At 39.6% G+C, this 14,262-nt stretch overlaps 1 protein-coding gene across 1 annotated transcript; it reads right to left on the reverse strand.

Annotated features, from left to right (window-relative positions):
- Positions 1 to 8,212: 8,212 nt before the first annotated feature.
- Positions 8,213 to 11,937, reverse strand: mrm2 (mitochondrial rRNA methyltransferase 2). Its single transcript, XM_008280369.1, has 2 exons — positions 11,634 to 11,937; positions 8,213 to 9,329 (listed from the first exon to the last, which is right to left on the reverse strand). The coding sequence occupies exons 1-2, from the start codon at positions 11,920 to 11,922 to the stop codon at positions 8,899 to 8,901; spliced, it is 720 nt and encodes a 239-aa protein (XP_008278591.1). The 5' UTR covers positions 11,923 to 11,937; the 3' UTR covers positions 8,213 to 8,898.
- Positions 11,938 to 14,262: the final 2,325 nt, after the last annotated feature.

Genomic DNA, 14,262 nt, shown 5'->3' on the forward strand with positions numbered 1-14,262 from the left:
AGTAGAACTCCAGACTGATGTTCATGGCAAATGTGTAGCGCCACAACAAGCTCAAAATACCAGGGGGTTGTTTTTCAGGCACTATTTTTCTTCTTGGACTTTTGCTCTTTCTCCTTTATTTCTCTGAAACCAAAGCACCATAGCGAGAGATGTTCGTTCATTTACCAGTGGGCTGAGGAAAAATGGATGATAGAGCAATTCTGAAACAAAATCAGAACAATAAAATAGGAAACAAAGGGACTTGCTCGTCCTGCAGGGGAAGGCGAGTCCTGTCACAATGAAGTTTTTTCCTTTTTTTTTTTGGAAACGACTCCTGCTGAGGCTCTCCTGTACCTGAAAAGAAATGAAAAAGAGAAGAAGACAGCGGCTTTATTTTTATGAAAATAAAGCCCATGCAGCAAAAAAAAAGAAAAAAAAAGAAGATGAAGCCACCATATGGCGAGGCAGTGGGGGAAAGGCTGGAGCTGCGCAGAAGGACGGGGACGGATATAGAGAGTTAATGGGACTCAGCTGCTGCACGTCGTCTCATCAGGCCGCCCCTCACCTCTCCCCGCCTCCTGACCGACAACCTGGCTCGGCCTCGGTCGCCACACACATCCATCTTTTAGTCGACCTGCTCCTTCGCTCATTTCCATACCTTTCGTGTCTGAATGCGGGGCCTTAGGTTTGCAACAAAGCTGTAAAAATTAAGACACAAAACAATCCGAAGCATCGTCACAGAGCTGCTTTAAGAGAATAATTGTGATTCTTCTATAGTTCACTTCAAAGCCTTTTTTTTTTTTACTAGCTCCTGTGGCAATGAGTCAAAACAAGAAACATCTCAGAGCAACCACCGTGCACGTGCAGAATATCTTCTCAAATCCCAGTTGACTGTTTTCCATGGAGACAAACACTTTCATTTGAGAATAATATGTATGAAACAATTAAAAATAAATGAAGAAACCTAAATAGCGAGTCAGTATAAGAGCGATTTAATGGTTGTATTTATGGCTTGTTGTGTTTCCACAGTGACACCGACAACCCGTGCCATCCTAAGTCCTTCAAGTTAACACAAGATCTTTGCAAATTATATGAATATTTAAAATCGCAGCGTGATTCATCCAAACGAGCTACCTATAACAACTGTAATTCAGTCTTCTTGCATAACAATGAGGACGTGTTTTTTTTTTTTTTTGCTTCTATTCATCAACCTCCCGCTGCTCTCCACTCTCAGCGAATGTTAGATGCCTTGCCAAAAGTGTTGTCTTCCTCTCCTGCTGGTAGAATGACAACTCCCCCAATAGGTGAAGTTTTGCACCTTCCAGGAATGAGACAAGTCAACCATAACAACCGGTAGAGCACCGCGGGAACCCACAGACAGCTCGTCCAATCGTTTTTTTTGGGGGAGGTTTTTTTTTTCACTGTGCTGAAGAAAAACAAAACCCAACACAGCGCCTCTGGTCCTACAACCAGCTCTCGGTACAGTGCCGACACGAACCCAAGGGGCGGCTACTGTACAACCATGTCAGGTCCTGCCTTCAGCATCTTTAGAAAGATTAATGAGCGAGCCCACTCCAGAAGGCTCCCCTGCTTCATCTCTCACTTTCTAAGTAATCCGGTGGGGTTTCCGTCATTACCTGAGATACTAAGTGGGTGAATTTTTACTTCAAAGTCTTAAATTTGATAAATAGACTAAATTTATATAATTACAGCTTAGCAGACTTACATAAGCTGCAGCACAAGTGTAATCGTGCAGGACATTTTTCAGCATCAAATTAAGAAATGTTCACTCGCTGAAGGAGAGAATGTGTATTTCTAAGTGATAAAATGGGGTTTATTTTATAGTTATGTTTTCTCATTGCTTTTCTTTTTCTTCTTTATGCAAATCAGCCTCTTTAACATTTCCTAAGCTTAAAAAAAAACAACAACTTGAGTTCCTCTGTCCGGTATACAAACAGTTACATGAAGTAAGATGTCATACAATTAGCCATTGCACCATCTGTCTTCTGCCCAGTCTTCAATCCCAGTTGTATTTGCTCATTTGTCTATCCACCAGCAAGCAGATTGGCCCCGGGATCCCCAGAAGATAGCTCCCCCACCTGTCCCATGACAAGTTAATTAAATGGAAAACAAAATTAAAACTTAGATTCGATAACTCTGCTCTTTGCACAGAATACTTAAACTGGGAAACATTGTCCTTCGTGTGCTGTTTCCTCCTCTGAAACAATGATGATTCACCAAAAGGCTTGCATAAGCTTTCCTTGCTTTTGTTGTTGACTTTGAATAGACACAAAAATAATTTGTTTCTTACACGGTAAGGTGGGAAAGGAAAAAAAAAACAAAGCCCCCTGAAGCACACAGTGAAACAACAGATGTGGAATGAAGATAAAATCATTTGCAGCCCTGTCAAGCCGACTAAAGTTTATTTGTATAGCTGAGAATCGCAAACTATGCCTCAAAGAAACTGCGTTTGGGAGTCGTGGTAGCCCATAGGGATTTAAAGACACTGAACATCCAGATCTTTGTTGCATGAAGAACAAAACTACTTTAAAGTCCCTGCCCATTGGCTAAGAAGTCACCTCCATGTATCAAAAGTACATATTTAAAAAATGTGTCCATGAAAATGGCTAAAATGACAGACGACATTGTTGTTTCTCTAGAATTTGCAGATTTAATGTAGCTGCAGCTCGAGCACATCGGCTCACAATGGCAAATTGTAATGTTGTTTGGGCTAAAAAAGAAGAAAAATGACGTTAGTAAAGACGAAGCTGACGGGACTGAGTTTGTTAAATATAAAACCCCGGCTGTCTGAATCTTTCGTCATCAGCACATTGCGGTTTCAAGGCAGCAACACTCAGCTATGGCACTGACGTCTTATTCCATGCATATAAAAAAAAAACATATAACAAACATGATCACTTCAATTTCTTTTAAAAAAAGAGAGAAAAACTATGAAATCTTACTTATGTAAACTGCCTAAACGCCACCGTTTCGTAACAAACAGATTCGTTTGAAAGTGGGTTTAGAAAAGGTGAGACGTGGAATGTCATCAGCGCTGCTTAGAATCTCAATGTGAGGTCGTATGTTAGCGCTGAATAAAGAGATGTAAAAGCTACGGTGGCGCTGCTCAGATCAGTGAGCAGCACTGTGGGGTTTCAGGTTAAGATTCCCTCAAAGGTCAACCAGAGCAAACGTGTGGAAACTTCGTGAATGGGATCATCTGATGTCAGGTTATTTCCAGTTTGGGGAAAAAATAAAATAAAAGCACGTGTTCCTTTTTAGACACTTTGTGCACACTCGCCTGAAAAAGCTGAAGCATCGTGGATTTGAGATGAGCTGGATTTTCATTAGTGTTTCTGACTTAAACAAAATGTGAATCTAAAACAGTAATGTATGATGTAATCCATGTCGTTTGGACTTGAAGCATGCCGACTTGCACAGCTTCTCCTCTTCTATTTGTGTAAAATACAACAGTGAGACCAGTAAATGAGAGAAGAAAGACACAGAATTTATAATCGAATCCAGCATTTTTACCTTCTTGACCATGAGCACATATTCATGTTCGGACTTCTCAGTGGCTCCTCCATCATCTGTCCCTGAACCGAAGGCCAGTTTACGTCTGTGATGACGACTGTTACAAACTCAGACCTTCATAGCAGGACATACGTTACCAATAACTCTGCACAATCCTTGCTCAGATGAGCCTCGAGCTTAAAGCCAACTTTTTTTTTTTTTTTTTAATTCTACAGTCGACCCTGAACCGTCATTGCCTTCCTCTTTTATTGTCAAACTGTGAAAGGTTGTAAATGATGTAAAGTGATTAGATGTGGAGAGTGACTTCACAGGGAAAAGAGCGGGGAAATCGAATTTATACATACTCATTAGCTGATTCAAGGCAAACTCATGATATTAAGATCTAACCATTTCAGATGCTTGAAGTGTTTGCAAAGACTGATAAGTGGTCGTCGGTCTTCAAAGGAGAGCTGATGGTAATAATGAAGCATTATTATTCATGAGCTCCAGCTGGTTTAAAGCCAGACTTATGTCTAAGGGCTTCGTTTTCTTTCTTTTTTTTTCCCTTTAAAAGCCGCCACTTTTGGGCATAATGCTTCATCAACTCAGACCCTTCAGAGTATAAGTGTTGCAGTTATCAATGACGAGCAAAAGCAGTGTGGGGAAGAGTGTGCAAAAGCAAATAACTTATGCCCAGCCTTCTCTATCTCAGCTTGTACCACACATGAGTTCACAAATCATGCTTGGAGAACTTTTTTTTTTTTTGCTTGCCACAACTCTGCAGCCGTTTCTTTCCGGTAAATGTCACTGCAAATGGGGATGCAAAATGGTGCACCTGAAAGCGACCTAATGTGTTTTGCTGTTATTTCTGTGCTTCTTTAACCCTCGTACCACAACCAACCTTCAGCCCGTTTGCAATAACGTTCCTGACATTTTTCTGCAGCAGCTTCAGAAAAGCAAAGATCAAGGGGAGATAGCTTCTGCATTCATTGACATGTGTCCTTTTGTATAATACTTCCAGACAGGCAGAAACAAAGATACCACAATGTTATTATTTTTAAGACTTTTTTGTTTCACTGAGGCACTGTTAGTATCATGTCTAAACAGACGTGAACATTTCAACTCCCTCATTTTCTTAGAAACCCAGTTGTTTACCAGGAAATGTCCATTATGTTAAATGGCTTGCCAAAACACTGACATAATAAACTGAAAGTGGTACCAATAAAAAGACTTCCAGTCGTCATACAGTCCTGAGATTTCAGATTCAATTTTTTTCTGTGAAGATGGTATGAAATTATCATCATAATAGTAGTCATTACTTTGTGTCAGTGAATGCCTGCTTGGCTCAGACTGCTAACATTCAGGGACAGGCTGGGGAAATGATGAATGTTGTCAGACGAGCAATTCATTCTGGCAACTCAGGTCAGCCAAGGGAATGAATGGCACGATGGTTAGAAATGATATTACCATTTCTTTAATTTCCTGTCAATTTGAGACTTCTACCGCGTTAATATTAGAGACAATGTTTGTTTTTATTAGCGAGACGGAGCAAAAAATTCAAAAAGGAAACATTCCTTCTTTTACAAAGAGTACCGAGCTTTGCTGCGCCTTATAAAAAAAAAAAAAAAACCCTTTGCTAGTTTGCATCTGAACACAATGACATTTTCTAAATCAAGTCCAGCAGACATGCAGCTTTTATATAAAAGCATGCATGAGTTGGAACAAATCAATTCAGATTTCTGACAATGCAAGGACTTTACTAATTTGATGTCTTCTGCAGGCCTTTGACACCATAGCGAATAACGTCAGAGCCGGCAGATATTAAGAACTCACTCACAATTTTATTCATAATAACCTGTAAGAAAGAAAACAAAATATTTCTCCCAGACTGTGTTTATGCACAGAAATGATCAAGTAATTCTTGATTAGGGTGACACTAAGTGGCGGCATCATACACAGCTTGACCATATTGCACACAATATGACAGAACTTGCTGTTGTTTTTTTTTGCCATCTTTAGTTTAAATATATTGATATACATCCATAAGCTGTAGTATAAAGGGATATTAGCGTGTGTTAAGTTAGATGGATGATTCAAGTCCATGTAATAGATTACAGCATGCCTACGTCAGATCCGAATTCAACATTTGTGTTTCTGCGACTGTTTTTCTCTCTTCATTTACTAATATTTACATCTGAACCTGCAGCTGGCCGGAGAAAAATGAATTAACCTGTGAATGAATCATCATTCATCCTGAGCCCGGGTGCTCAGCTCCAATGGAATTTACATAAATCCCACAGTAATTTTGGAATAATTTAAATCTAAATAGCAAAGGGCTGAATAATCAACAAGTAATGAGAAGTAAAATTGGTCATCTGTTCACATCTTTCACTATCAGCTTCATCAACAGGCATGGCTGCTCCCTTTCATTCCAAACAATCATCTTTAGAGGTCAGTCCCCTTTCGGTGCAGTTAATTTTACCAAGAGGCATGAATGTTTCAGTTCGTACTGTATTACTCATCACTCCTGAGACAGAAAGGCCAAATAGCAGCCTTATTAATTTATTCATGCGAGCCATCTCCTCCTTTGCCACATAAATGCAAATTTAGGCTTGATTAGCCCTTTAATTTTCATTTTGTGGAATGATCACACTTTAAAAATCAATTTAACAATAATCTAATTTCAATAACAATGAGGATTTATCAGTTAATTAAAGGAGTGCGTCTTTTGTAACTGAATTAAAAACTTCCAGTTATGGTCCAAGAAACGTGCATTTAGCTGGAAAAGATAAAACAAAAACAAAAAAAAAGGAAATATTTGAGTTACACAGAGAAGCCTAAAATTTATGACATCCATGAAGTTTGTAAAATTGTACAACATCCATTAGATACGCCATGCTAACTTTCATGTAGCAAGTTATAACCATCCATCCATCCATTATCTATACACCGCTTAATCCTCACGAGGGTCGCGGGGGGGCTGGAGCCTATCCCATCTGACTTAGAGCGAAGGCAGGGGACACCCTGGACAGGTCACCAGTCTATCGCAGGGCCACACTTAGAGACAGACAACCAAGCACACTCACATTCACACCTACGGACAATTTAGAATCACCAATTAACCTCAACATGTTTTTGGACTGTGTGGGAGGAAGCCGGAGAACCCGGAGAGAACCCATGCTGCACGGGGAGAACATGCAAACTCCACACAGAAAGATTCTGGTGCCCCCACCGGGACGCAAACCGGCAACCTTCCAGCTGCGAGGCAACAGTGCTACCAACTGCACCACCCTGCAGCCCAAGTTATAACCTTATTGGTTAATTATTATCAATTGCTAAACTAGTTTTGCAGACTTTTCTTTGTATCTAAAACAATACTGGAGCATCTCAGGAGTGTTTCGCCTTCTGAGAACCGCAGATGGTTTACATTACGTGGATAAAATCCCTTTCTGATCACTGATTAAATCCTCCAAGAATCAAAATGACACATATAGAAGTTTACTTTTCCCACTAAAATGATGCCTTCCTGCCTTAAAATGCCTTAGATGTAACTCTACACTGTTGCTTACTATGCAGATCTACGACATCCCTTCCTCTTTTCCATCTGCTCCTTGCTGCAGCTCAGGCACACCAGCTCACCTACAGCTGTAAAACGACTCTCGCTCCACAACAGCGGGTTGTAGCATCAGAGTTATGCAGCTATGAATTTTTCAAACCAGAAACTGATTTTGAAGAAGAAGAATTAAACATAAAGAACCACCCTACAAGCTGACAGGATTGGTTCCTCGGGTTTGCTGAATCGGTGTTTTTGTGACAGTAATCATACTGCTGAGTGCTTATTTCACTCTGCTTTACTTTCCGGCAAACAATAAACACCATGAGAGCATGTTAATAAGGTAAAAAAAACCTGATTCTCACTGGAAGAGGTATTTAAAACACAGTAACAGCAATAACACTTTTGATAGCAAATGCTTTGTTCTTGGAGTTGAGAACAAAAACAGCCTATAGTTGCAGAAATCACCCACAACTGAACCACAGTTCTAAAAGAAAATTATTTTCGCTTTGCAGCTCACATGAATTTTTACCCTCTGACTCGGTGTTTCTTACTGGAAACTGGAAGTTGGAGCCAAAATCCACCTCAAGATCTTTATACACACACTCTCGCTTGTACCTTGGAGTTTTTAATCACACAACCACCACAGTTGTTCATCTTCTTCACTGATTATCGAACCATGGAAGTTCTCATCCAGGCTGTAGAAGTAAGTGCCCCAGCTGTGTCTGCTTGGAAAATGAATGGGGCATTTTTTCCGTCAGAACCAAGGGCGCCTGGAATAACTCTTCCCACTTAGAAACCCCTGTGCATGGTTGCATTTGTTTGTTATTCAGTTATTTGTACATGGCGGAGCCCTGTTGGCCTGAGGGTAAAGATGCCAACCTTGAACAGCAGCATCCCTGGTACATGTCCAGCTGGAGACCGTTGCTGCAAGTCATTCCCGATCTCCTGCTGTCATTGTAATAGAAGGATAAAATGTCCAAAGCAAATTGTTCAAAGTTACATGTACAAAAATGCATGTAGGAGGAGAAAGCTTGATTTGCATACAGCCAAAATGTCTGTGCGATGCTCCTGGTGGATGGAGTCACTGAAGTCAAAGAAGACCAGTACATAGCAGACACTGTTTACAAGGTCTATATTGAAAAAAAAGACGTCTGTAACAGTCCATGTGTGCTTATAAAATGTCCTTTTATTTTTAATCACCAGTGGTGCTACATGACAAAGCACAGGAACAAGCACAATACATTTTTTCTTCTGTCTCCAGTGCTTTAAAAAATGTTTTCCCAGGAAACGGACATGTTTCTACTGTCAGACAGCAGAGCCCAACAACACTTGCGTGCGTGCCAAGCCTCAGTATCATCCCACTTCCCATTAGTCATACTGTATGTGACTCTTATGTATTAGTTTGGTTTTTTTTCCCCTTCATAAGCTCTCAATGAGAGAATGATTACATTTTTCTACATGGCTGGCAGTGCAAATTATTAGCATAAGCACCAGTGGTAAATGACTTTTTGTAACAAAGCAAATACCAAACTGAGGGTGTAGAACAAACACTTGGGGCAAACAATAACTTCAGAGAAAACACAGCATTGGGCTCTTGAGGAATATCACACTGATCCTCACATAGGTTTACATATTACTGATTGGCTGCTGCTGCTGCTACTGCGTTAAGTTTGCAGGGATAAAAATCAGCATCACAGTATTTAATGTGTCTGCATGTGTGCCTGGAGCACTGAGGTTCATCGGTGCCTCAACAGTGCCACCTTTTGATCAAAGCCACTGAGTGGAGCTCCTCATCAGAAACACTGTGTGCACTTGAGTAAAGCTGGCACGCATTAGAGAAATGAAAGGCATCACTTCACTGGTTTTCTGTACATTGTGGCGAGGAAATATCTCTCGGCGGATTCCTTTCTGCTGGCTTCCGGCTTTAAAGTCCGAACGCTGCCGAACGAGCTCGACAGCTTCTCCTCGAGTTTCCGAGTGAGGATCCCGTCCCAGTATTTGCAAAGCAAAGAACCCCGGGGCTGGAGGATCTTCTCAGCCAAGTCTACCAAAGACAAACACATTGTGATGAGTTTCTCGTGGTCCATCTCTCGGAAACCGCTGGCGTTGGGAGCCATGTCGCTTAGGATGACGTGAGCGCGGCGGTCGGGAAGCAGCTCCAGCAGCTTGGCGTGCGTGGCCGGGTCCGTGACGTCATGGCTGGGCAGGAAGTGGGCGCCGTCCAGGGGCGGTATGTTCAGCAAATCGACGCCAACAACCGTACCACGTGATAACGCCGGATCTAGGATAATGAGGAAGATGACCACTGTAATTCACTTTTGAAGATATTTGTGTTTCTTCTCGGCTGCACATGACTCACTAATGTGGCTACAATCACCAGAAGAACAGTTTCAGATGATGAAAATCAACAGTGTACACAACAGTGTGCTCCCTATTCTGTTCACACATCCTAGAAATTAAATTAACGAACCACATACAGTAAAGTGGAAGATGTTGATTTTAAAGAAACAAGATATCTTCTAATGACGTGTAGTTTAAACTAGGAACCTGCATTACTGGATTTATCTATTGCCTTTTTAAATCTAATTTCAGTGTTAAGTTGAGATTAATACTGAAATTCTACACTATTATGTTATTATATTGTACTATATATTCTAGTGTTCCCACTTTCTAGCCAAAACTATGTGTATTTCAGCCAGCCAAAGCATTTCAAGTTTGCTTTAGGGGATTTTCTATTTCCAAACAGTATCAGTTTGAAGTATGACTGAACAATTATTCCATTTCAACTAAAAAATCACAGTTTGAAACAATGCAATCAGCAAATCACATAGAATGTAACTTAGGATGTAAGTTATGCGGCACATCTGACCCAGGATTTAAGTTGTTGTATCAGTGGTTTCACAGATTCGAGCCACCCTCTGTTTGATTATCACACATCTAACGGTATCTCACGTGGTCACGCTCCATCACAGATTTTAAATCTGTTACGCAACAAACATTCATTCATCAAATCGCAATATCTGTCACAAAAATCACACTTGAATAGGCTCTTGAGCTTTGTCAATAGCACATCTGCTTTCATTTTTGTCAAAGTTACATATTTGCTGTGTGGTAGTGCAGAGCAAGACTCTTCTCATCAACGCACACTTAAAACTGCATCGCTAAGCAGTGACAACCAACTTTGACAGGTTAAAAAAAACTGACGTGATATTCAGATGAATTCAATCTTTCATATTAGAAAAAAACACAAACGGAAAAAAAAAAAGAATCTGACAAAATACACTTTTAAAGTCCAGGCCCTTAAAGAAAACAGAGTTTGTATTACATAGAGTAAAGCATAAAAAACATTTGGCATGAAGTGTAACATCTACTGCAAACACAAACTTTACATAACATGTGGCCTGAGTTGTTCCCTGCATACAATGCTGAGAGGCTTTCCCAAGACAGCAGTGATGCCAATACATTTATTACTTGGTCGTATAATTTAGTGTAGCTTTTTTAAACTGTTTAGTTTATTCGCTGTCTGTCACTGCCACTAACTACCACAAGAACACATGTATTACATGACTACAACCGGGATGGGCACAGACAAACAAACGGTCCAAAAGAAAATTATTAAAGTTGTCTATAATGTTAATATTGTCTATAACAGTTGTGTAGGGGCCACTGGTTCTTCTAGTAACGGAAAGTTACAAGACTTCTCCAATTAATCAATCACTTAACTCAGCTGTATTCCTCCACAGATGAATACAGACATGCAGAGGAATCTTCTATAAAATTTTTTAAGTCCTTCTCTGCTTGTTGATTTAATCCCTAAAAAATAATGCATGCATGTCAAAGTTACATAATTAAGAAATCAGGAATATATTTTCCTCCTGCCTTGGAGCGGCTGGGATGCACTTCTGTATCTAGAAAGTGCAGCTTTATAAAGTTCCCACACCTCTCCTCACTTGTTGCAGCTCGAGTACAACATCTCACCTGAGACTCTGCAACAAAACGACATCACAATATGTAATGGAATTCAGCCATACATGTTAGACACACACACAAGCTGACAGGATTGGTTCCTGAGGTTTGTTATGCATGAAACCCCACACTGACACTTTAATTTTTTAGGCAGAAATGCCAAACGATCGTGCTCATTTCGTTGATAATATGTTTTCCAGTATTTTCTTCTCAAACAAACAAACAAAAAACAGCTTGTAGGCATGTCAACGAGATTATAAACTTGATTTTCACCCAAAGGTTTGTTCAAAAAGCAACAGCAGCAATGTGACATTTTCAAAAAGTGACAAAAGCTAATTTCCCTCTCAAAGGAACTGACTGATTGAACTTTTTGGTAAACTAATATTCTAACCATGGAACCACAGCAGCCTGATTTCTGTCTGGGAATAAGTAGGTAGACAAAATAAAAGAAACACCAAACATTGTGTAGAAATCAAACAATATATCACCTAATGCACCCTTAAAAATTAAACTCAGATTTGAACCATGACCTCCCTGAAAGTCTGAGTGACAATCACAAGCTTTCCACTGCTGCCCTGGCTGTGTCTGGTGTTACATCAGACTGAGCCTCTCCTCTCACCTGTCCCGGCTGAGTTGACCCTCTGGACGGCCACCTGGCTCCAGGCTCCAGGTGCAGCTCCACAGTCCACCACGCTGTATCCAGGCTGCAGCAGCTTGAACTTGTCGTCTATCTCCAGCAGCTTGAAGGCGCTTCTGCAGCGAAAGTTCTGGGCGTGAGAGGCTTTGACATACTGGTCTCTGAGCTGCCGCTGCAGCCACCGCTGCTCCGCCGCGCTCCTGCTCTTCAGCTTCTTCAGCAGACACACGGACGAGTGGAAACGTCTCCTCTGCACCGGGAACAGCCACATTGTTTTGACTGCTCAGGGTCATGTGCGCCGCACGGAGCGACTGCGCCTGCGTGGAAAAATTTAACTTCCCATTGGTCAATGCGCATGCTCTGCGTGTAACACCTATATAGATCCCCCTACTGCAAAACACTGACACAACAATAATTCCTACATGGGACTGTCACGTGTCTCTCAGCTCAAAATCACAAAAATCAGATCATTCTGTTCAAATAAACAAACTGTTCTTGTGTATCTATCGCATCATATTTTTTCTCAATTTGCACATTTTGTACAGTTGTTTTATTTATTTTATTTTATTCACCTATTTTATTGTAATTTTTAAATAGTACTTTCTGCTGCTGTACCACAGTAATTTCCCAGACTGGGATAAATAAAGTATTTTTCTATTCTATTCTATTCTATTCTATTCTATTCTATTCTATTCTATATCTAGGCAACTGCAATGAAATCATGTTCTTTTAGGGGGAGTGATTTTTGGAAAAATGGAGGCAACAAATCACGTCTCTGGCAGAAAAAGAGCTTTCATGAAATGTATTTATTTTTTGTTGCTTCCTTTAAAAAAAAAAATTAAAAAAAACTTCTTCCAGCAATTTTATCCGTTACTACAGTTGTCCGTATATAAATAATATTGAGGATTTTTTTAAAATTACTACATGTTTACTAAAATATATAGGTGTTTATCAGTTTCCTACCCACCATATTTACGCTGCTCTTCCTACTGTTGTAATGTGATTTTCTTCTCCAGAAATAATTCATTTTATGTTATTGAATCCTATCTTGTCTTACCTCCTTTTTTTTATTATTACTAGTATTTTTTTTAACCTTTATGTAACCAGGTCAGTCCCGTTGAGATACAATGACCTCTTTTTCAAGTGAAGCCTGGCCAAGATAGCAGTCTGAGAAACATTCAAGTTACAACAATTAAAAACAAACAACACATAACAACATAAGTAAAATACATGCTAGATATAAGCAACAAGATTCAGAATCTACATTGAAACAACAAGTGTGATATCTAGTTGTTACAAAATCTCATATGGTTTATAAAAGATCCAAGGGTGATGAGGTACTTTAGATTCAACATGTTCTGCAGCGTATTTAAAACAGTGCTTCCCAAATTCAAAACGAACCTTTGGCACATCACTGGAACGTAAACAGTAATTGCTAGGAGTTTTAGAAATTACATCACATTATTAACTAACATCCTGCATTTTTAATTAATCTGTCTTATAACATAAATCTTGCTGTAAATAATTGGGAACTGTTCTTGTTCTTCTTCTACTTGATGACTCCCAATTATTTATTCCTACATCCAAAATCACATGGCTACCGGCTCAGTAACAACCCAAGAATAACATGTCTCAAAGTGTGAATGGTTGGCAAAATGCCTAGTGAGGGATAGCCTTGCATTGTGTTGACACAGCTCTGTGTAGAATGGTCTGACTGCACCCCGTTATTGTTCTACTCCACTGGGACACAAAATGCAGAGAGTGATTGTATTCATTAGGGGATTTAAAAAAACAAAAAAAAAACAAACAGGATGCAGCAACGGTGATTACTTAAAATAACGACGGGGGGTTGTTTTTTTTGAAGTATTTGCATGTAGGGAGGTTAGCAAACCTTCGGCATAACAGGAAGTTACCAGTATGTAGGTTGCTGCCTGTTGTTTTAATGTTGGGCGTCTTCATTAAGTCAGTGCTACTGGCTGCAGGATTTTAGTTTCGATTCAACCTGATTTTGCTATCTGATGCATTTATACATGACTTGGAAGACTGAGAAGCTACATAGATTATTATTACAAGTACTGGTAGTAGCAGAAGTAGTAGTAGTAGTAGTTGTATCATCAAAAGGCAGTACGACCTCCACAGATTTACACACAATTTTGTCACAATATGCATTTACATTGGTTTTGTGTGTTATGTGTATTGTTTTGCGCGTGTGCGTAATATGAGTATATGTGTGTATGTGTATGTATTTGAGACAGATAGGTGTGTACTTATTGGGTATAGATTTATTTATTTTGTGTATTTATGTGAGTATATATGTGTGTGTGTGTGTCGACAGTGTTATTGTTTTTTTAGTTTTCTTTTTGTGTATGTGTTGGTACACTGGGTTTCCTACAATGGTTTTGACATGTCTGAAATGAATCAATAAATCATATCAAATCATTTTATAATATTACACTGAAAAATGATATATATTGACATTTAATATTGATATATAACTTTTAAAAAACACATTATTATTCACACTGGATGATGGTGAATTAACACGTGTTGTGGTTTCTAGTCGGACACATTTTACGGTAACACATGCCACACAGTTTCACTGATCTGACAT

The sequence above is a fragment of the Stegastes partitus genome, unplaced genomic scaffold (genome assembly GCF_000690725.1).
Source record: "Stegastes partitus isolate 25-593 unplaced genomic scaffold, Stegastes_partitus-1.0.2 Scaffold191, whole genome shotgun sequence".
Lineage (NCBI taxonomy): Eukaryota > Metazoa > Chordata > Actinopteri > Pomacentridae > Stegastes > Stegastes partitus.